The sequence below is a fragment of the Halichoerus grypus genome, chromosome 6, assembly GCF_964656455.1.
Source record: "Halichoerus grypus chromosome 6, mHalGry1.hap1.1, whole genome shotgun sequence".
NCBI classification, from domain to species: domain Eukaryota; kingdom Metazoa; phylum Chordata; class Mammalia; order Carnivora; family Phocidae; genus Halichoerus; species Halichoerus grypus.
Window position 1 is genome coordinate 132,429,112 of NC_135717.1, and position 23,394 is coordinate 132,452,505.

The window sequence follows — 23,394 nt, forward strand, 5'->3', positions numbered from 1 at the left end:
GTGTATTAGTTCTGACTGCTCAGCTCTCAGGACTGCCCTATACCACGATTCCTATTCCAGATTTCAAGGTTCTGGTTTGCCTTCCCTCCCATTCTTCTTATTTTTTTCTCCCCCCCCAACCATTCTTCTTATCCTTATAGGTTTATGCCTTTTTGAAAATCTCTTTACTTGCTTTAAAGGAGTTATGGGAGGAGACAAAAGATGTGTATTCGATCCATTACCTTTCCACAAAAGTTCCCAATATGTTTTATGTATTTGCTTAATTTTATTTTATTAAATGTTATTTTACTTAAAAAATACTTAGGGTAAGATTTTAAACAAAGAATAAAAAATCCTCTGAGAAACAGGAGAAAAGCAGAAAGAGGAAAGCTGAAGAAATAATTATAAAGAGCAAATTTGGGTTCCAGAGGTCACGTTCTGAAAGCTGTAATTTGAAAAAGGTGAAATTTGGGCGAGGGTACAGGGGACAAAAAAAATCCCGTATTGTGATGTGAAGGATTTTGTAGGACAGTGTGCTTTAACAGGTCTCACTGGTCTCATCTACCTTTGGAAAATAGCCTCAAGTCTTCTTGACTTCTCCATTTTTCATTTATTTACTATTCAACAAACATTGATTATTGGGCACAAGAAATGTTGTGGGCCTAAGAATACTAAGGTGAATAAGATACAGTTATTGCCCTCATGGAGTTCACAAATAATTAATATAGAACATGATAAGTGTTACAATCCTTTAGGCACTATGGGAATATAGAGAAGAGAGTGACTAACCACCTGGAAATCAGCTGCCCAAGAATTAACAGAAAAACCAAGAGAATGGGCATCACAAAAGGAGGAAGTCGTTAGCATCGTCAAATCCTGCCAGGAAGTCAAATGAGTTAAGGGAAAGTGGTTAACATATTTACTAATAGAAAAGTCAGTAACTCTGGTCAGAGAGGTTTCAGTGAGGATGAAATTCAGAAGGTGATGGACTGAGGAGCATATGGAAACAAATAGGAAATATTGAGAGCCTTTTTAGGGTCAACTTTTAAGGATAATGCAAAAATAGAGATATGCAGGATTAAAAATGGATGGTTTTTTTTTTTTTTTTAAAGATTTTATTTATTTATTTGACAGAGACACAGCGAGAGGGGGAACACAAGCAGGGGGAGTGGAAGAGGGAGAAGCAGGCCTCCCGCCGAGCAGGGAGCCCGATGCGGGGCTCGATCCCAGGACCCTGGGATCATGACCTGAGCCGAAGGCAGACGCTTAACGACTGAGCCACCCAGGCGCCCCAAAAATGGATGGTTTTTAATAAGAAAGTTTTTTTTCAAGTTTTTATTTAAATTCCAGTTAGTTAATATTAGTGTAATATTAGTTTCAGGTGTAAAATTTAGTGATTCATCATACATACATATATCATACAAACATATATCATACATATAATACCCAGTGTTCATCACAAGTGCCCTCCTTAATACCCATCACCTATTTAACCCATTCCCTGCCCACCTCCCCACCAATAACCTTCAGTTTGTTCTCTAGTTAAGACTCTGTTTCCTGGTTTGCCTCTTTCCCCCCATGCTCATCTGTTTTGTTTCTTATATTTCACCTGAGTGAAATCATATGGTATTTGTCTTTCTCTGACTGACTTATTTCACTTAGCATAATACTCTCTAGCTCCATCGAAGTCATGGCAAACGGCAAGATTTCATTCTTTTTATGGCTAATATTCCATTGTGTGTGTGTGTGTGTGTGTGTGTGTGTACATATACCACATTTTTTAAAAGATTTATTTATTTGAGAGACAGAGAGTGAGTGTGTGTGCACAAGTGGAAGGAAGAGCACAGGGAGAGGGAAAGGGAGAATCCTGAAGCACACTCCCTGCAGAGCGTGGAGCCCAATGAGGGGCTTGATCCCAGGACCCTGAGATCATGACCTGAGCTGAAATCAAGAGTTGGAGGCTTAAAGGACTGAGCCACCCAGGCACCCCTACACCACATCTTCTTTATCCATGTATCAGTTGATGGACATTTGGGCTCTTTCCATAATTTGGCTATTGTTGATAATGCTGCTATACACATCAGGGTGCATGTATCCCTTCACATCCATATTTTTGTATCCTTTGGGTAATACCTAGCAGTGCAATTGCTAGATCTAGAGTATTTCTATTTTTAACTTTTAGAGGAACCTCCACAGTTTTGTTTTGTTTTTTTTAAGATTTATTTATTTTAGAGTGGGGAGGAGAAGGGGAGAGAGAGAATCTTAGTCAGACTCCCAGCTGAGCATGGAGCCCAAGACCGGGCTGGATCCCACAACCCTGAGATCATGACCTGCGTGGAAACCAAGAGCCGCATGCTTAACGACTGAGCCACCCAGCCACCCCCTCCATACTGTTTTTAATGAGAAATATTTAAACTTAACTCTTCTTATGGGAAAAAGCCAAAGTAGAGGAAAAGCTGAAGATACACCATGGAGTGGGTATGATTGATGGCGCAAAATCCTTGAAGAAGCAAAAAAACCTGAAGAACTGATTTTAAACTGGGAGATTCTCTCTTAACAGAAGGGATGGACGATATTGGGCAAACCAAAGCTTGTGTGGGACAGCGAGTAGATTTGATTAACTTGATTAAAAATCGTAACTCTTTAGCGATGACAAGGTATTGGCTCCAAACGCCAACTTCTCGTTTATTCCGTATCCAGGTGATGGGGGTGGGGGGCGTCAGGAAAACCGGACCACCGGGCCTCCAGCGGTTTCCCACCACCAAGGCCCGCCCCGCCGCAGGGGGTCGGCCCGGCGCCTGCGCACTTTGCGCCCCAGCTCCTCGCGCCTGCGCACGGCGCCGCCACCGCTCCTTCCACTGGGCTCTCCACGGCGCGGGACTAAACGCGCTTCCGGGACTCGCCCGCCGCAGGAGTTGGCTGTTGTCAGCGCCGCGAGCTCCGGAGACTCGCCCTCGCTCAGCCAGAAACCATCCGCCTGGGCCCGCGCGGGAGGAGCGGGGCCTCTGAGGGGAGCGGCGACCCCGCCGGCCCCGGTCTCTTTCCCTGGCGGCGGCGGCTTCTTCCGTAGGACAATATGTTCAAGAGAATGGCCGAATTTGGGCCTGACTCCGGCGGGAGAGTGAAGGTCAGTGCCCAGCACGCGCCTCCCCTCCGGGCGTGGCTCTCACGTCCTGGCTCCTCCCTGCGCCACGCTGGGGAGGGCCCGGTTGTTTTCCCTCTCGCGCCTTCTCAGCTCAGGCTTGGGCAGTGGTTTCTAGACGGAGAGCGAGTCAAAGCCGCTGCGGGAAAATCAGTGTTTCTTTTCTTTTGGCCACGATTTGACCGCCTCTCCACCCCCTTCCGTCCCCGCCAAAAAACAACCAGTGGTGGCTTGAGGGAGAACTGGACGTTGTTGCCGAGGAAAATAGCTGCTTTGAGGGCTTGGTGCTCATCTGCCAGCCCGGGTCACCGGTAAACTGGGGGTGCCATCCACCTGATTGTGAGGATAATAAGAGCAGCAGATACTGGGTTCTGCGCTTACCGTGCCAAGCAGAGTAGCTGACCGCTTTACCCGATTCTCTGATTCAGTCCCTACAGCAGCCTTTCAAAGGCTTACCCGCACAGCATGTGCAGGTGCGAGAACTGAAGAGCTTGGGGGGATAGAAAAGTTCGGAAAACTTGCCCGAGTTCATGATGTCCACAAAGCCCCAAAGCTTCGGCCAAGATATTAATCAAGGCATGCAGAGAAGATAACACTGGCCCGCACACAGAGAACGTTCCGTAAATGTTAGTTTTCTTTTGTTTTTAAAGTTGCTGGCGTGGAGCCTAACATAATGTTTGACACTGACCCATTTCCCTCCCACTTTCCTACATCCCCTCGCACATTAGTTTTTAAGGCAGGGCTTTCTGGTTCTTGATATATAACACACAATTTTACCCCTTCTGATTTTAGATTTATTGCAGAAAGGAAATTTTTCTTTAAAAAGAAATCACCCACGGGGCGCCTGGGTGGCTCAGTCGATTAGACAGCTGCCTTCGGCTCAGGTCATGGTCTCAGCGTCCTGGGATCGAGCCCCACCTCGGGCTCCCTGCTCAGCGGGAAGCCTGCTTCTCCCTCCCTCTGCTGCTCCCCCTGCTTGTGCTTGCGCGCTCTCTGTCAAATAAGTAAATAAAATCTTTTTAAAAAAAGAAATATCACCCACGTTAGCACCAGTCTAGTTAGTCTAGCTTTTCATCAAGTCCTGATCCGTGTCATCCATAATTTTTACATAATTTTGACTGTACGTGTATACAACTATTATGCACAGTGCTTTAATATCACGTGCAAAGTAGGAGTTCTTGGAAAATTTCAGAAACTACCAAAATTTAATGGAAAGATGTCAGGTAGAATTCATAGTACCAGAAACTTCATCATAAATATATATTTTGCCCAACCTTTGGGCAAGGTTTGGAACTGATAGGAAAGTACTACCAAAGGGTTAAAACGTTAGCTTTTGGAGAACTTACAGAACTTTCTCTACTTGTAATCATGTAAGGTTCAAAACGTTTTAAGTCCAAAGTGATTTGAGGAGATTAGGCTTGTAGTCCTCAAATGCTTTTCCACCAAACATGCCTGTGAGTTAGTCATGTAAAGCTTTAAAATTAAGGATTTTTTTTTTTTTTTTAAAGATTTTATTTATTTATTTGACAGAGAGAGACACAGCGAGAGAGGGAACACAAGCAGGGGGAGTGGGAGAGGGAGAAGCAGGCTGCCCGCAGAGCAGAGAGCCCGATATGGGACTCGATCCCAGGACCCTGGGACCATGACCCGAGCCGAAGGCAGTTGCTTAACAACTGAGCCACCCAGGCGCCCTAAAATTAAGGATTTATTTCTCATTCCTGATGATTGTTATGTCGTTTTGTAGGCATCTTTTTCCAATTTAGATAAATTTCCTTCAGTTAGAAAGTGTGTTGACAGATGAACCCGCTTTGCATCACCGAGGAAATCTGCAAGTTCTAGCAACACAGTAGTAGCTGCAGGATGTATTACCCATGCCCGGCGCCAGTGCTCCTTCTGCTCATTCATTCAGGCCTTGAGCCTGATGCCTCATCTGCTGTTGCCACAAGTGTCAAATAGCACTTGCTGTGATTATTTAAATTCTCATACAAACTGCTTGCCTTCTTTTAACTAACTTGAGGCTAATAGGGATTGGATTTGTTAATTTTCCAGCCAAAATGAAAAGTTTTTCCATTTGTTCACGGCTTTTCCTTCTTATGAATTGAGTACATTGGCAGAGCACTTTTAATATGTGGTATATCTTGCTTTTTGACCTTCAGATACATTCTTACTGTTGAACAGTTAGTCTCAAATTTCATGTATAACATTCAGCGTTTTCTCCTCCCTTGAAACTTTTTGTCTCTCCTTTTCATGAGAATCCGGCAACAGTCACCACCTCTACACATACCAGATATGATGAGAAACATGTACTTCCATCTCAGAACTTAACACATAAGTAATGAATTGAAAAATGTTTGCCTTAATTCTACCTAAAATCCTCTCCCAGACTGTCTTTAGTGTTTGTACTGTGCTTTGGAAAACACTGCTGTAAACTGATAAATCAAGACATTATTACCCTCAGGTGATGGCAGTCAAAATTGGTGGTATTAATTCCTGAGGCTCGCTTTAAGGTTTGTAAATAAAGAGCCTTTGCCTTTCTTAAAAAAAAATCTCTCAAAGTATTTTACATGATTTAAATAGACATTTTCAAAGTGGGAACATTGTAATTAATCTGGTGTTTAGTTACTTGTGTTAATATGAAGATAATTGTCTGATATTGATTTGATTGAGAGAAATCCAGTTTATAAGCAAACTCTAGGTATTTAGCTTGCCTGCCATTCCTTAAAACAAGTTTTCAGGGCGCCTGGGTGGCTCAGTTGGTTAAGTGACTGCCTTCGGCTCAGGTCATGATCCTGGAGTCCCAGGATTGAGTCCTGCATTGGGCTCCCTGCTCAGCAGGGAGTCTGCTTCTCCCTCTGACCCTTCCCCCTCTCACGCTCTCTCTCTCTCAAATAAATAAATAAAATAAAATAAAAAAACAAACCCAAGTTTTCAGAGCTCTTATTCTGTATATTTGGGTAAATGATGCAATATTAATTGGTGTTGAAATTATTTTTCCTTTAGGGGGTTACTATCGTCAAACCAATAGTTTATGGTAATGTTGCTCGATATTTTGGAAAGAAAAGAGAAGAGGATGGGCACACCCATCAGTGGACAGTGTATGTAAAACCATATAGAAATGAGGTAGGCACTTGTTTCTCCTATAACTTTTTGAAGCCACAGTTTGTTTTTGATTGAAGATAAATTGTAATATAGTAACTTTCTGATTATAAAATTGGCCCATTGTAGAAATGTCACCCCCAAAAAGTTGAAAGAAAAAAGCGAGCGTTGTCATCTCATAACAGTTAGTAGAAATCCAATTTTCCAATAATGGATTTTCCAATAATGTTTTCCATCTAAAGTTATGATAACAAGAACCATGCTATAAACACAGCACATCTTCCAATCATTACGTCTTAAGTTAGCTTCGTATTTAATCAGGTGTTTCAGGAAGAGTAGTTCATACTTTTTAGGAACAATTTGGTAATAAGACCATCAGAGGAGATGAAAGACAAAAAACTACTCTATAGTCTGGATGCTGATAATTTTGTTTTGTTGCTAAATTTCTAATGCCTGGAATACAGTCAGTGCATAGTAGGTATTCAGCAGATACTCAGTGAATGAATATTTGTTGATTTAAAACCCTTTAAAGTTCACAAAAAAACTTGTATATGAATGTTTGTAACAGCATTATTCATAATAGCCAAAGAAATGGAAACAACCTAAGTATCTTTCAGCTGATGAATGGATAAATAAAATGTGGTATATCCATACAATAGAACATTATTAGGCAGTAAAAAGAAATAAAGTACTGATACATGCTACTACCACATGGAATGTTTAGAAACATTATGGTAAGTGAAAGAAGCCAAACCAAAAGCCATATATTGGATGATTCCATTTTTATAACATGTCCAGAATAGGCAAATCCATAGACACAGAAGATAGATTAGTGATTGCCAGTGGATGGGTGGAAGAGGGATTTAGGGGTGAGTGCTAATGGGTATGGGGTTTCTTTGTGTGTGATGAAAATATTTTAGATTTGATTGTGGGAATGGTTGTACAACTCTGTACTAAAAACCATTGAATAGTTACTACAAATGGGTGAATCGTGTGGTATGTGAAAATCTTGATAAAGCTGTTATTTAGAAAAAACAAGAAACCTTCAATGACTGACCTGTTGCCCTCAGGATAAAGTTAAAATTACCATGTTTTAGGGGCGCCTCGGTGGCTCAGTTGGTAGAGCTTGTGACTCGATCTGGGGTTGTGAGTTCGAGCCCCATGTTGGGGATAGAGATTACTTAAAAATAAAATCTTAAAAAAAAAAAACATACACACACAAAAAACGGTTTTAGAAGGCCTGCCATGGTCTTTCCCAATTCTGCCTCTGCAGCTTATCCCGTGCTGTGTTTGCCTCTTCATTTCCTTCTACCCTCCATTCCATCAATACTAGAGTACTCTCAGTTTCCCAAAGGGACACTCTTAAATGTCTTCATTCCTTACTTCTTACCTACTCCATTCTTATTGTTCCCGTAGGTATTAGTTTAAATGTATTTTCTTTCAAACTACTCTCTTAATCTCCAAAAATTAAATTAGGTGCCATTCCTAAAATTTGTACCTGTTGCCCTCCTAACAGATTACATTGAAATGCTGATTTTCTTGTCTCTCCCTGCCATGAGGACAAGAGTTCATTATTTACCATGGTGGCATCTGGTATCCAGTATTGGTCATTTGTAGAAAAAAATGAATGAAAGTATTCCCAAAGAGTCTTCAAATATGCTTATGAAAAGCTGCCTCAAAAAATGTTGACAATATAATGTTAAGTGATGAAAGCAGATGTTAGTATATTGTTATGACCCCGATTAAAAATGTAGATAATCACATAAAAAGATTTCCCGAAAGCAAATAAAAAGATTAACGAATACTACTGTCGAGTGTGACTGATTCAGTTTTACATTTTTCTACAGTGAATTCTTTTTTGAAAAAGCCACTTTCCCTAGGAGAATCCCTTTTATGTGCCAGAACTAATGAATATGCTCCTGTGCTTCAAAATAAGATTAGGAAAAGGAGTTTTGTATCTGATGGTTTTAGGTTGCTTAGTTTAGTTAAACTTAGCTTTATGTAATATAATTTTGTTCTTTAAAGTTCCTTAGTTCTTAGATGTGCTTTAGTTTATGTGCTTATTTCTGTAAAATATATGGGAAATGTACTATTGTTTTTATAGAAAATCAAAATTGATTTAGAGCATTGCCTATAGAGATATATAAAAATAGGATTCGCAAAACAAGTGAATTAGGGACATGTATATTCCTGTATGTTACGAGTTGTGAAAGAATTCAACTCAGGCCTCCTTTGTTTAAAATAAAAACCAAACCTGGGTATAATTCATGTTTTTTAGAAAGTTATAGATTCCACTGGAGATTAAGGAGTACACTTGTCATGATAAGCACTGTGTGATCTGTGGAATTATTGAATCACTATATTGTACACCTGAAACTGTTAACTTGTGTGTTAACTATACTGGAATTAAAATAAAAGAAAATAAAATTAGATTCCATAAAATTTGAGGGAAAGTGTATTTTATAAAATTAGGTACAATGCTCAGTGTATTTTCCTCATAGTTTTTAAATATAGATGGCAGAACTAATTCCTCTGTATTTTAGGATATGTCAGCATACGTGAAGAAAATCCAATTTAAATTACATGAAAGCTATGGCAATCCGTTAAGAGGTAGAGTACAGTTTTTTGATTCATAATATAAAATTTAACATTTAAAAAGATGTAGGAGACTGTATCAGTATTTTTTGTAATTTATAATTGTTTTATTTTTTTCTCTTCAGTTGTTACTAAGCCTCCATATGAAATTACTGAGACAGGATGGGGTGAATTTGAAATAATCATCAAAATATTTTTCATTGATCCTAATGAGAGACCTGTGAGTAATGGTAATCTTTGCAAACATAAAACAGATTTTTGTAATTGTGAAAATGTAATCTACTTAATGAATAGTTTGTTATATGTTGACATTTTTATTCAGATACACTTTATGTAAGCTTATGGCATGGTGTATCTTGCCATGAGTTAAGGTTTTTCATTTTTATGGGAAATGCCTTTCAAAACTTATTTTTCAAGTATAGAAAGAAGCGATATAATGTGAACATTTCTCAGAAAGAAACCATGGAATCATGTGATTACTACAGCAAAAAAAGTTTAAAATTCATTAATATTATTTGGTTATTAGTAATAAACGAGATGAGTCCATCTGCTGTCTAGAATGAGAGTATCCGGTTTTTTATAGTTAGCAACAGTCTTTTTGCTTTTTCAAGTTTGTTTTTTCAAGTTGCTATCAGTACTAGCAGCTTTATTTTATTCCTGAATTTTTATTTATAACCATGGATTTTTTCATCTTTTGTTCTCTTATCAGATTGTTGCTTGATAATGCAAAAAGTCCCTCAAAACTTTCACTTTGATCCCTCAGCAGTTTGGTGAGGTTGATGATACCGTCACGAGATGAGGATACTAAGGTTCAGAGATCAAGTCATATGCTCAAAAACACAGTTAACTGGGGCAGAGCTAGTTTTTGAACCCAGGTTATTTGCATTCAGACCTCACATTCTTTCCATTATCCTTTCTTTTGACTAAAACTACTCAGCTTGTTTTGTTTGTAAACCCATAGAGTTACAACTCAGTTATGGCTCTCTCATTCCACATGTGTGGTTGGTGTTTAACTCGTTTCAGGTCATCACCATTAATTTTCATCTTGAGAGATTCAGTGCATTTCTTTAGCACCAAACATTTACACTTTAATAATCAGATTACATTTTTTAAATTGTATGTGCTTCTAAAGGAGCTGACTATGACCTGGGCCTGTAGTTCAGAGAATTAGTTCCTAGTGGACTGCACCAGAGATATCTGAGTTGTTTTTTACAAATTCAAACTCCTAGGCCCCATGCCCCGGAGAGTCTGATTTAGTAGGTTTGGAGAGGAGCCAGCACCCCTCAGAATCACCCAGGTGATTTTGGTGCTCAGTAAGATTTAGGACCCATAGGGATGAGCCATACTCTTCCTTCGTAGGAATTCCTTTAGGCAGTCTTTTAAATGAGAGCCTTGTTTGGGCTTACTGTCTCCAGTAGAAAGACTATTGACTTTTGTCATTAAGTGAAACTGGGGTTGTTCTAGTGCTAAGAAAGCTCTAGTTTGTGTTAAGCTTCCTTGAACTTTTTACTGATAACTGTTCATACATTCGTTTTCTTTTCTCCTGAATGACATCTATAGCTCATTTAAATGTTTTCCATGTGATAAGGTTTTCAGATCTCCTATTATTCTTTTGTCCTTCTGGAATACTCTCAACAGACAGTATATTCTATCTGGCAAGAAATTATTAAATATCCATTATTTGCCAAGATACTGTTCAAGGGGTAGGATACAAAGATGAGATACTGCTCCAGATGAGATACTGCTCCTGTCCTTAATGGAAATAGTCTATTAGGGAGAATAGAATACAGAAATACAGCAGATGTTGAGAGAGAAGGAAAAGAAATCAGTAATGCTAGTAGGGCAGAAACTCTTTTTAACTTTGTAAGATTGCTTGGAATTCATTTTTACTTTGAGAATGTGCTGCCTTACCTATCTATTCTTCATCTGTCCTGTCCACCACTCCCGGTTGGAAAATAAATCTCTGAGAGAAATTATATCATATAACCTTGTGTGAGACAACTCTCAAAGTCCACTCTTGGAAAGAGTGCTTATTGTACTTCTGCAGTGATTAATTTATTGAATAGGTTTCCGTATAGGTCTACACAGGCCTGGATTTTATTACCCAAAAACTGTTGTCATATTCTTTTAGTATAATGAAACCATTATACTTTTTTAATTGTTGACTCTTTAAAATAAGTCATGAAGTTTTATTTAAAATATAAAAGACACAGGTAATATGTGATTTATTTCTGTTTCCTGGTTATAGATTAAAAATCTATAGATCAAACCATTATAGATTATAGATCAAACCATTATAAAAGGAATGATTGTTCCTAAAAGCAAAATGCTAAAATTGGGTTTTTATTCCTAGAAATATCTTCGTGGCTAGTTAAGGCATTTTCATTGCTCTAAGAATCTTCAAACACCCCTCAAAATTAGGGACATCTGTCTTGACGTTTTTCATTGTCTATATCTGCATGAATGCCTCTGAGTGTCTGAATAGTAAATTCAAGGAAGGACGGTTTTATGATGCAGTTTTAAATTGTTCTTGAATTATAAAAGTAAGGTATGCACATGGTTTAAAAAAAGATTTTAAAAGTAAAAAATATAGGTCTCCCGTATCAGTTTCTTAGGGCTGCCATAACAAAGCACCACAAACTGAGTAGCTAAAAACAACATATTTATTCTCATGGTTCTGGAGGCAAGGTATTGGCCATGCTTTCTCCAAAACCTCTAGGGAAGGATCCTTTCTTGTGTCTTCTGGTTCCTGGTAGCCCCAGGTGTTTCTTGGCTTTGGTGGCATAACTAAAATCTTTGCCTCCATTGTCACCTGGCTCCTCTCCCTCCTTGTCTCTGTGTCTCTTATGAGGACACCAGTCGTATTGGGTTAGGGCCTTACCTAATAACTCCCATCTTAACTTTATTACACCTGCAAAAACTCTATTTCCAAATAAGGGTCACATTTACTAGTACTGAGGGTTAGGACTTTGGCATATCTTTTGGGGGGACACAGTTCAACCCATAACATCTTCTTTCCCCTACCTCTGGCCCTTTCCCTAGGAAAACCACAATGATTCTTTTCTGTTTTTCTAAAATTACTCCCATGCATCTCTGTAGCTGTGTTTTATGTAATTTTTCTACATTGTCACTCTGTAGAGATGTTTTCTAACATCCATACCTACCCTCTTTAAAACATGCATGGTGTTAGTAGATGTGGATAGATAATAATACCTAATAGGAAAATAAAAGTACAGAATTTGAGTGATTTGCCACACAATAACTTGTAGTTGAGATAAGATCCTGAATTTGACATGTTAAGTAATTCTACTTTCTAATTCAGTTACAGAAATCATGATGTCTCACGATGATGAAAACCATTGCACAGATGTGACATCTATTTTTATTTCACAGGTAACCCTCTATCATTTATTAAAGCTGTTTCAGTCAGACACCAATGCAATGCTGGGAAAAAAGACAGTGGTTTCAGAGTTCTATGATGAAATGGTAAGAAGATTTTATAATGAGAATTTTAAAAGCATTTTAAGTTGTAGAACTTTGAAGTTACTGAGCTTTTTTCCATTCTATCCCATTAGATATTTCAAGACCCAACAGCAATGATGCAACAATTATTAACAACATCTCGCCAGCTAACATTAGGAGCCTATAAGCATGAAACAGAATGTAAGTGCCATGAGTTCATAATTAATTCTGAAAAATAATGTATTCTATAATGGTGAAAGGATTATGATTAGTGACTATTAAATTTTTTTCTAAGGATATATAAAGGTAAATTTTTTAAGAGTTAAAAAAAAATATGTATTACTATAGAACCTCTAAGAAGGATGTTTTAAAGATTTTATTTATTTATTTGAGAGAGAGAATGAGATAGAGCATGAGAGTGGGGAGGGTCAGAGGGAGAAGCAGACTCCCCGATGAGCAGGGAGCCTGATGTGGGACTCGATTCCGGGACTCCAGGATCATGACCTGAGCCGAAGGCAGTCACTTAACCAACTGAGCCACCCAGGCGCCCCTAAGAAGGATGTTTTAAATTGTTCACAAAGTAGCCTTTCACATTCTCTGAAATATTGTCTTTTATTCCCTAATTACATTTAAGCATAGCTTTTCACTAATCTTGCTTAACCTGTCACTCAACCATTTTCTGTTTACTAGTCTTTGCTAATAAAATCTGGGAAGAACCTTGCAGAACATAATTACAGTTGACCCTTGAACAACGCTGACCACTGTCCTCTACCCAACCCGCCAACAGTCAGAAATCTGTGTAACTCTTCACTTCCCAAACACTGAATTACTAATAGCCTACTGTTGACTGGAAGCCTTATTCATAAATAGTCAATTAACACATATTTTGTATATTATATATATTTTAGTCTGTAATAAAGTAAGCTAGAGAAAAAATGTTAGTCATAAGGAAGAGAAAATACATTTACAGTACTGCACTGTATTTACTGGGGGAAAAAAAAATCCGTGTATAAGTGGACCCATGCAGTTCAAACCCATGTTGTTCAAGGGTCAACTGTATACTTTTGTACATAGTAGTCCCCCCTTATCCATGATTTCACTTTTCAAGGTTTCAGTTACTTAGGGTCGACAGTGGTCCAGAAGCAGGTGATCCTCTTCCTGGCACATTGTCAGAAGGTCAGTGGTAGCCTAATGCTGTGTCACAGGGCTTGCATCATTCACCTCACTTCATCTCACCACTTAGGCATTTTATTATCTCATATCATCACAAGAAGGGTGAGTACAATACAATCAGATATTTTGAGAGAGAGAGAGAGACCACATTTACATAACTTTTATGACAGTATATTGTTATAATTATTATATTTTACTAGTTATTGTTAATTTCTTACTGTGCCTAATTTATAAATTAGACTTTATCGTAGGTCTGTATGCATAGGAAAACGCATAGTTTGTATGGAGTTCAGTATTATCTGTGGTTTCAGGCATCTACTGGGGGTCTTGGAATGTATCCCCCATGGATAAGGGGGGACTACTGTACTGTGAACTAGCTTATCTCTTTTTGTTTAACCTGTGTCATTTTACATAGTTTCAGATTAATGCTGGGGTGGTGAATACTAGAATGACACACTGATAATCAGTCACATTATATTTTCCCTCTAAGCTAACGTGGCGTCAGAATCCCATACACATCACTCCGTGCAGCTACTGCCAGTCATTTGCAGTTGGTACTCAAGATGATACCTATTTGCCATCCTTGTGTTAACATTTATGTCAGCATTCATTAAGTTGTTCTTTGATCTTCCATTCATTTTCTTATAGTATATATTGAGCACCAGTTATATACCAGGCATTATTCTAGGTTCAGAAGGTAGAGCCGTGTCCAAACCAGACAAAAATCCCTCCTTCATGAAGCTTACACTCTATTGAGAGAAAGGCAGATATTAAATAAATAGAACAGTAAAGTGTAAGTTAGTAATTAGGTGATATGGAGAAAAACAGCAGGGAAGGGAACACCTTTGGTGGGAGGAGATGGTTGGAGTTTTAAATATCAGGTCAGAGAATACATTTGTGAAGCATATTAAAAGTTCATAAAACTATACTAATAATAGTAAATTTGTAGAGATTTGCCCAAGCACAATGATCTAGCTATTAATAATAATAGTTGCTTCTACAAGGAATAATTAAAACAATAGTACACACTTAATGAGAGCTTACTGTGTACTAGATAAGTGCTTTACATTTCTGAACTTACTGAATTATGGGTATAACAACCCTAGGAGGAAGATGCTACTATTAGCCCCATTTTGTGGATAAAGGCCCTAGTGCATAGAGAGATTTGATGACTTGTCTCAAATCACCCAGTAGAGCCAGGATTTAACCTGAATCTGTGCTGTTCTATCTGTTCTATCGATAAGCTGTTTTATCTCTGTAAAAGCCTTATAGTCTGTGCTTCTAACCAGTAAGTTATATTGGCTTGCAAAAATAATAATTTCTCTTTGGATTGATTTACTCTAAATTGAGGCTTAATTTAGAAATTTAAAACAAATTTTTCTTCCTTATATAAGCACTTAATATATAGGAAGCAGAAAACTGAAACAAGCTAAAAGAAATTTTTAAATGTTTTCCCTTATGATTTCATTGCTAATTAGGTCTTCTTCTAAGTACATCATGCCCTTTGCAGTCTTACGATTGGTCAGAAAATAAAGTGTAATGACCAAACCAAACAACAAGAATCTATATCTATAGTGTGTGTTGTCCTTTTGACAAATAAGTTGGATCAGGTCTTCCCGACTCGATTTAAAACTACCTGTTAACCATTGTACCTGACTCCTTGTTGTTTCCCAAATTTGTATGTGCTGTTTCCAGGGCCTGTGATGTCCACTTCATCCATCTAATTCCTTTCTCATTGTTTAAAACTCACCTCAGATTTTATTGCTGCCAAGAAGCCTTCCTTGATACACACACCCTTTCACACTGGTATGAATCCAGTCTGCTCTCATAGCTCCCTATGACACTGTACTGCATTTTTCTTTCTTGTCTATCATCTACCTCACCCCAGCATCTAACAAAGTGCCTTTCACTCAGTATATGTTTTTTCATTGATGTGGAGAGAGAGAGGGAGAAAGGGAATAAAAATTGTTGCATAGTAAAAAAAAAAAAAAAAAAGCACTCTAAACGAAGTCTAAAGACAGACAAGCCATGAAAAAATATTGTACTCCTATCACAAATGACTAGTTTCTTTAAAATATAAAGAGCTCCTGCACATCAGTAAGAAAGGCCAATAACTAAAAAGCTTCTGCACAACTAAGGAAAGTACCAACAAAATGAAAAGACAACATACTGAATGGGAGAAGATATTTACAAATTATATATCTGATAAAGGGTTAATATTCAAAACGTATAAAAGAACTCCTACAACTCAATAGCAAAAAAAAGCAAACAATCCAGTTTAAAAATGAGCAAGATTTGGATATTTTTCCAAAGAAGACATACAGATGGCCAACAGGTACATAAAAATGTGGTCAGTATCACTAATCTTCAGGGAAATGCAACTTAAAAATTACAATGAGATACGACCTCACACCTGTTAGAATGGCTGTTTTCTAAAGGACAAGAAATACAAGTGTTGGCAAGGATGTGAAGAAAAGGGAACCCTGATGCACTGTTGGTGGGCATGTAAATTGGAGGTTCCTCAAAAAATTAAAAATAGAACTACCATATGATCCAGCATTTCCACTTCTGGATATTTATATGAAGAAAATAGAATCACTAGCACTAACTTGAAAATTGAGAAGAGATATACACCTCTGTGTTCATTACAGCATTATTTACAATAGCCAAGATATGAAAACAACCTAAGTGTCTGTTGATGAATGAATAAAGAAAATGTGGTATATATACACAATGGAATATTATTCAGCCATAAAAAAAAAGAAGGAAATCTTGCCATTTATGACAACATGGATGGGCCTTGAGGGTATTATGCTAAGTGAAATAAGTCAGAGAAAGACAAATGCCAAATGATCTTACTTACATATGGAATCCTAAAAAAGAAACAAAAACAAAAAACTGGGGTGCCTGGGTGGCTCAGTCGGTTAAGCGTCTGACTTGGTTTTGGCTCAGGTCATGATCTCAGAGTCTTGAGATTGAGCGCCACATCGAGCTTTGCACTCAGCAGGGAGTCTACTTCTCTCCTTCTCCCTCTCCTCCTGCTCACACACACACATGCTCTCTAAAATAAATAAATCTTAAAAAAAAACAAACTCATAGAACAGATTGGTGGTTGTCCGAGATGAGGGTGGGCGGTTGGTGAAATGGCTGAAAGGGGTCAAAAGGCACAAACTTCCAGTTACAAAATAAATAAGTCATGGGGATGTAATGTACAGCATGGAGACTATAGTTAGCAATACTGTATTGCATATTTGAAAGTTGCTAAGAGATCTTAAAAGTTCTCATCACAGGAAAAAAAATTTGTAACTATGGTGACAGATGTTAGACTTACTATGATGATCATTTTGCAGTGTATACAAATGTGGAATCATCATGTTGTACACCTGAAACTAATATGTCACTTATACCTCAGTTTATTAAAAAGGCCAATAATGCGATAGGAAAATTAGCGAAGGTGGGCACCTGGGTGGCTCAGTTGTTAAGCGTCTGCCTTCGGCTCAGGTCATGATCTCAGGGTCCTGGGATCGAGCCCTACATCGGGCTCCCTGCTCAGTGGTTGGTGTGCTTCTCCCTCTCCCTCTGCCCCTGCTCATGTGCTCTCTCTCTCGCTCATTCTCTCTCTCAAATAAAGTAAATCTTTAAAAAAAAAAAAAAAAGGAAAGACAATCCATAAAAAGGAAGGGAGAAATGTCTCTCCTAAACATAAAAAGATTGGTCAGCCTTAGTAGTAAAAAGAGAAAGGCAAATTAAATTTAGCCTGAAATACCATTTTTAACCTTTCCGGGTAACAGATCAAGAAGTTGATACAGTAGGAAAACAGACATACAATGCTAGTGGGACTGTAAAGTAATAGAACCTTTAAGGGTTACTTGGCATTCCTTCAAAGTTACAAGTACATATATCCCAACAATTGTACTTACAGGAATTTATCCTACAAGTGTACTGATTATCCTACAAATATAGTGAAATAATTACTCACAGCATACACATTATTGCATTGTGTGTAAAAGAAAAAATGGAAATACTCTATATCAGAGGGGACAGATTAATGAGTTATGTATGTCCGTTAGGTGAAGTCATCTGCAGCCATTAAAAGAATGAGACAGCTGTAGGACACAGAATGGGCTTTCAGATGATACTAAGTGAAGCAGCAAGATGCAGAGCAATGTGTAGATAGTATGATACCACTTGTTTTGGGGGTGAGAAGAAATCACACTTAGATGTGTGCTTGTCTATGAACAAAATATTTCTGAAAGATACCAAAGAAACCTAAAACTGATTATCTCTGGGAAGAAACACTGGTTGGTTGGGGGGACAGAGGTGGAAGGAGACATTTTTACATTATCTACATTTTTCAGCCTTTTAGTTTTGTATCATATGTAGGTACTTATATTGTCAAAAATGATTTTCAAAGTTAAAATTAAGCAGTGAAAGAAACTACAAAGAAAAATAAGGATTGTTTTGGCAATATAAAATTTTACATGTATTATAAAATGTATCATAAAAAGAAAGTCACCAGCCATAAAGAAAATAAAGAAATATTATTGCATGTTTTTAATTTGCTAGATGCTTTACATTTATTACTTAATCCTCAGATATTCTCTGAGAAATAACAGTTTTAACTGTACCAAATAGAAACCAGATTGGGGGAGACTTAGGAGATAATCAGCATTTAGCTAATAAGGGGCCAAGGTTGTATTTGAACTGAAGTCTTTCTGATTTCAAAGGGTTCCCCCCCCCACCACACCAAACCATGCTGCTTACAGTTAGTGATCATCTTATCAACAGTAAAGTACAACTGTGCTTTATAGTCATCAGCAGCAATTACCTGAAATGTCCACAAGATGGAACTGCTGGACAAAAGTAGGCATTTTTCTTTGTAAAACAATACTACACTATCCAAGTGGGATATTTAAATAGGTGTGTTCTATTTTGCAGTAATGATACTTTCTTTAGTAATTTGTTATGTAACCGGCTAGAATGTTTTAAATATTTAGTGTTCCTCTGTCATAATGGTAGTTAGGATGGCTTTTTATGTACCTGACAGTATTCTCTTAGATACTTTATGTACATTAATTCATTTAAAATTTTTGAGTAAAGTTTTAGATACGAACTAAAAATAAAAGTTTACAGATCTACTTACTAAGATGCTAGGTCCTCTTTAGTAGCTGGTCATTAATACCAGTAAAAGTCATTCCACGAATACCAAGAAAATAGAAAAGCTCAACTAAGAGCACATTATCTCCCAGAACTTTTGTAAAACCATTAAGACTAGTTTGGGGGAAAGAAATAGGTCACAAAATATGCTAAATGAGACAATTAAAACTAGAAGTTAAAAAAATTAAAAATTTTTTTCAAATATGAGGTGTTCGTTATAGTCTCATTATAATACACATCATTATAATGAGAAATTAGCATAGAAATAATAAATAACTTAGAGTGTCACAGCTAGTAAATGGTACAGCTGGAATTTAGACCTAGGTGGTTATTGCTATCTTTTTTTTTAAAAGATAGGGGTTTGTTTTACCAGCGTGATTTTGTTTATGTAAAATTTTACTTGTACATATGTTTAAGAACACTGTATTTAGTTAGCTCTTCGTATTATCTGGGTGTCTCTTGGATTGTATTCCACCTTATTTCCAAATTAATATGTATGTGGAGAGAAAAACAAGGACATTACGTCTTTTTTTTTTATTTTAAGATTTTATTTATTTATTTGACAGAGACAAAGCGAGAGAGGGAACACAAGCAGGGGGAGTGGGAGAGGGAGAAGGCAGGAAGCCCGATGCAGGACTCGATCCCAGGACCCTGGGACCATGACCTGAGCTGAAAGCAGACACTTAATGACTGAGCCACCCAGGCGCCGCAAGGACATTATGTCTTAACATCTTAATTGTGAATGGCCAGAATTTCATTCTTAGTTGCAGAAAGCATCTTAGATTCTCTTGTGAGAGTTTAGACTTTCTACCCACCTCCGTATGTTTAATGTATCTTTTTTTTTTTTTTTTTTTTTTTTTTTTTTTTTTTTTAAAGATTTTATTTATTTATTTGACAGAGAGAGACACAGTGAGAGCAGGAACACAAGCAGGGGGAGTGGGAGAAGGAGAAGCAGGCTTCCCGCCGAGCAGGGAGCCCGATGTGGGACTCGATCCCAGGACCCTGGGATCATGACCTGAGCCGAAGGCAGACGCTTAACGACTGAGCCACCCAGGCGCCCTGTTTAATGTATCTTAAGTTGTTTACATTTCATCGTGGAAACTGACCTAAGGAAATGCCATATTTATTCCTCTCTGACATACCTTAGACATGGGAGAAAAATGAAATAGTTCAATAAAAATATGTTTTCCTTAGTTGCAGAACTTGAAGTGAAAACCAGAGAAAAATTAGAAGCTGCGAAAAAAAAAACAAGCTTTGAAATTGCAGAGCTTAAGGAGAGATTAAAGGCAAGTCGTGAAACTATAAATTGTTTAAAAAATGAAATCAGGAAACTTGAAGAAGATGATCAGACAAAAGACATATAAACAGTTCTAAGAGAGCTTGTTACTAAGCTAGCTGAAAATAAGGTGGACTTTAAGGGAGAAATGGACCGCAAATGCCATGGTGTTTCTTAGAGAAACGACACGTGTAGGTGTTGACCACAGATTTCCAGCAATGGGGTCAAAGGATTTGTACTTTTCAAGCAATCTTTAAAGTGAATATATGTGTGTAATAAGAATGAATGCTGTATAGGCATTTTATCAACCCATTTTGGGGTAATTCTAATGATGTTAAGCACAATTTAAAAAAATTTTTGGCATTGTATGTATAGCTTATCCTTTTGACAGGCATCACAATTTCATAATAAAGTAAAAGTTGTACAAATTTTGTACTTTCCTGGTAGAATTAGATGGTAAATTAACATGTGTATTTAATTTTTTAAGTTCTTACTGTCCCCATCCTAACTCTTTTGTATCTGTTGTGCCCACTGCCCAGTAAGTACTCAATAAATGTAGTTTACAGATCTTGTGTCTGCCTCTTGATGTGTTTCTTCCTCTTTGATGAAGCACCTTAGCTCTCTCATTACAATTAATGTATCTCCATTGTATTGTGATCACACGTCTCTTATTGGCACTCATTGTGGCAAAAATCGTATTTTAAGTGTTGTTCTGCCTTACTACCACAGTGTCATTCATTTTCACGTAGAAAAATACTTAATCCCTCATACATTTTCCAAAGATACATAGGAAGCTGCTGTGTATCAGCTTCACATATGACCCCTACTTTCTCCACTTTCTCCTTAGCCTCCTGTTCAGATCCACATAGTGAGCCCTATACTTTTGGACTCATCTAATTGGAACATGTAGTAGTACTTAAGGCCACATGGGCTTATCTGTCTGGGCAACCTAGGGACAACAATAGGTAGGAAAGTATTTTGGAAAACATGTAACAATATTAGTTAATGGCAACCATGCCTATACCTAATGTAAGGATTCTGTATTCTCTGTAGTAGAGTATTTAACTATATACTCTAGCACTTGATTCTTTTTATCTGCCCTGTAGGTTAGTTATTTTGAGTAATTGTTGCTTTATTTTTTTAAGTTGTGGCACTTACAAGCATTATGAGGTTGTGCAAAGGTCTCCATAGTCTTAAAATTTCTGCCAGGCCCTATGGGATTGGAAGTAGCACTTCTGATTGTGCCAGGCATCATTCATCTTTCCCCTACCTCCTATCCAATGCCCAGTATAGGGTGGGGACTGGGGATTGACCAGAAAAACTAATGGGGAAAAGTCCCATTCTCCTTGAGGGACCCTGACATGGGAGATTATCCCTCCATTATTCTAGTCAGATTAGCCTCCAAGAATGTGTTGGTTCATGGAGGTAGGTCTGACTTTAGGCATGCAAGAGTACAAGAGTCCAAAATAGGTCATTATGGCTCAATTTTGCCCTCTATCTTTGTTTTGGCTTTAATCTAAGTAGGATCTCTTCAGAGTATGCAGACAGCTCTTATAACTCAAGACCACCCAATTTTAAAATGGACAAAGGATTGGGTAGACATTTCTCCAAGGAGATACAAATAGCCACCAAGCACATGAGGAGATGTGCAAATCAGAACCACAATGACATGCCACTTTTATACCAACCAAGCATCTATAATTGTAAACAAAACAAGACAAAAAAGTTGGTGATGATGTGGAGAAATTGGAACTCTCATATATTGCTGGTGGGAATGCAAAAAAGTGTAGCCACTTAGGAAAATAGTTTGGCAATTCCTCAAAAAGTTAAGCTTGGGGGCGCCTGGGTGGCTCAGTCATTAAGCATCTGCCTTCAGCTCAGGTCATGATCTCAGGGTCCAGGGATCGAGCCCCGCATCGGGCTCCCTGCTCCGCGGGAAGCCTGCTTCTCCCTCTCCACTCCCCCTGCTTGTGTTCCCTCTCTTGCTGTCTCTCTCTTTCAAATAAATAAAATCTTAAAAAAAAAAAAAGTTAAGCTTGATTATGCTAATGATCCAGTAATTCTGCTAGTGTGTACCCAAAAGAAATGTAAACATGTTTGTGTAGAAACTTGTACATGAATGTTCATGGCAGAATTGTGCATAATGGCCAAAAAAGGAAACAACCCAAATATCCATCAACTGATGAATGAATAAATAAAATGTATATCCACACAATGGAATATTATTCAGCCAGAAGGAAATAAGTACTGATTCTGCTGCATCATGAATGAACCTTAAAAACATAATGCTGGGGTGCCTGGGTGGTTCAGTCGTTAAACATCTGCCTTCGGCTCAGGTCATGATCCCAGAGTCCTGGGATCAAGACCTGCATCCAGCTCCCTGCTCTGCAGGAAGCCTGCTTCTCCAACTGTGCCACTCCGCCTGCTTGTGTTCCCTCTCTCGCTGTGTCTCTCTCTCTCAAATAAATAAATAAAATCTTAAATAATAATAAATTAATAATGCTAAGTGATAGAAGTCAGACAAAAGCCACATACTGTATGATTCCATTTGTATGAAATTTCCAGAATACGCAAATCTGTAAAAACAAAGTTGATTAGTTGTTGCCAGGGGATGGGGAGAAGGGGATTTCTATTTGGGATGATAAAATGATCTGGAATTAGTGCTGATGATTGCACAATCTTGTGAATATATAAAAACACTGAATTGTACATTCTAAAAATGGTCTAAATGAACACTATAAGTTTGATCTGAAAAAATTTTAAACATTTAAGTGGCAAATTTTGTCTAGAATTATACAAACTTTAAAAATATTCTACAAGCCCTTGATTTCTATTTCCCCCTTCTTCTACAAGTGGAAGAGAATATTTATTTACCAATGGCAATAGCTAGATGTTGAGTCAACCAACAATGTGACTCAGATTAGTAACAGGCCTTTCTGCCTCTAAGACTTAATTTTTATGTTCAAAGCATTAGCATTTTTAATTATTGTTCATGCATAAATACTTCTCAAATCTCCTTTCTTTGACTAATTGGAGTAATTTAAGACAATCAAATAGGAACATCAGGTAGCAAGATTGCAAAGCATTGAGATAAGAATCTGGCTAGCTATTAGTAACATTTAAGAAAATTCTGGTGTTAAGCACTGTTGGCTGGAATATTAAAGAATAGATATTTGGAATCTCATGTAGAATACATTTCAGGTGCCTGTTCCTTAGCATTATCCCTAGTATCTGCAGGGTTTTTTTTTTTCTTAAATAGTAATAGACTTTAAATTCTTGAGATTGAAACCAAAGAAAATGAGATCATGCAAGTATTAGCTAGAGAGAACATAAGTAAATATTTTTTGGAGTTGGAAAGAATTTTTAAAGTACAATGGGAACCTCAGAAATCATAAAATTCTGGATCTCAAATGGAATGAGTTTGGGAAGCTCTTGGGATTTGCTTTAAAATAATCTGGGGAATGGGAGATGGTAGGGGGAATAGGGCATGTACATGAAACAAGATTGACCATAT

General features: G+C 37.7%; 1 protein-coding gene across 2 annotated transcripts; it reads left to right on the plus strand.

Annotated features, from left to right (window-relative positions):
• The first annotated feature begins 2,843 nt into the window (after positions 1-2,843).
• Positions 2,844-20,452, plus strand: YEATS4 (YEATS domain containing 4). Of its 2 annotated transcripts, none has more exons than XM_036110395.2 (7): positions 2,844-3,106; positions 6,122-6,241; positions 8,761-8,827; positions 8,938-9,032; positions 12,206-12,298; positions 12,388-12,475; positions 19,799-20,452. In XM_036110395.2, the coding sequence occupies exons 1-7, from the start codon at positions 3,056-3,058 to the stop codon at positions 19,966-19,968; spliced, it is 684 nt and encodes a 227-aa protein (XP_035966288.1). In that variant the 5' UTR covers positions 2,844-3,055; the 3' UTR covers positions 19,969-20,452. The 2 variants fall into 2 exon arrangements, with proteins under 2 accessions (XP_035966288.1, XP_077932395.1); XM_078076269.1 differs by lacking the exon at positions 19,799-20,452 and adding an exon at positions 19,481-19,773.
• Positions 20,453-23,394: the final 2,942 nt, after the last annotated feature.

Coding starts and splice junctions, on each gene's coding strand:
- YEATS4 (XM_036110395.2), top strand. CDS start 3,056: ATGTTCAAGAGAATGGCCGAATTTGGGCCTGACTCCGGCGGGAGAGTG. Junction 12,299..12,387: donor CAGAGTTCTATGATGAAATG/GTAAGAAGATTT, acceptor CTATCCCATTAG/ATATTTCAAGACCCAACAGC. Junction 12,476..19,798: donor CTATAAGCATGAAACAGAAT/GTAAGTGCCATG, acceptor TGTTTTCCTTAG/TTGCAGAACTTGAAGTGAAA.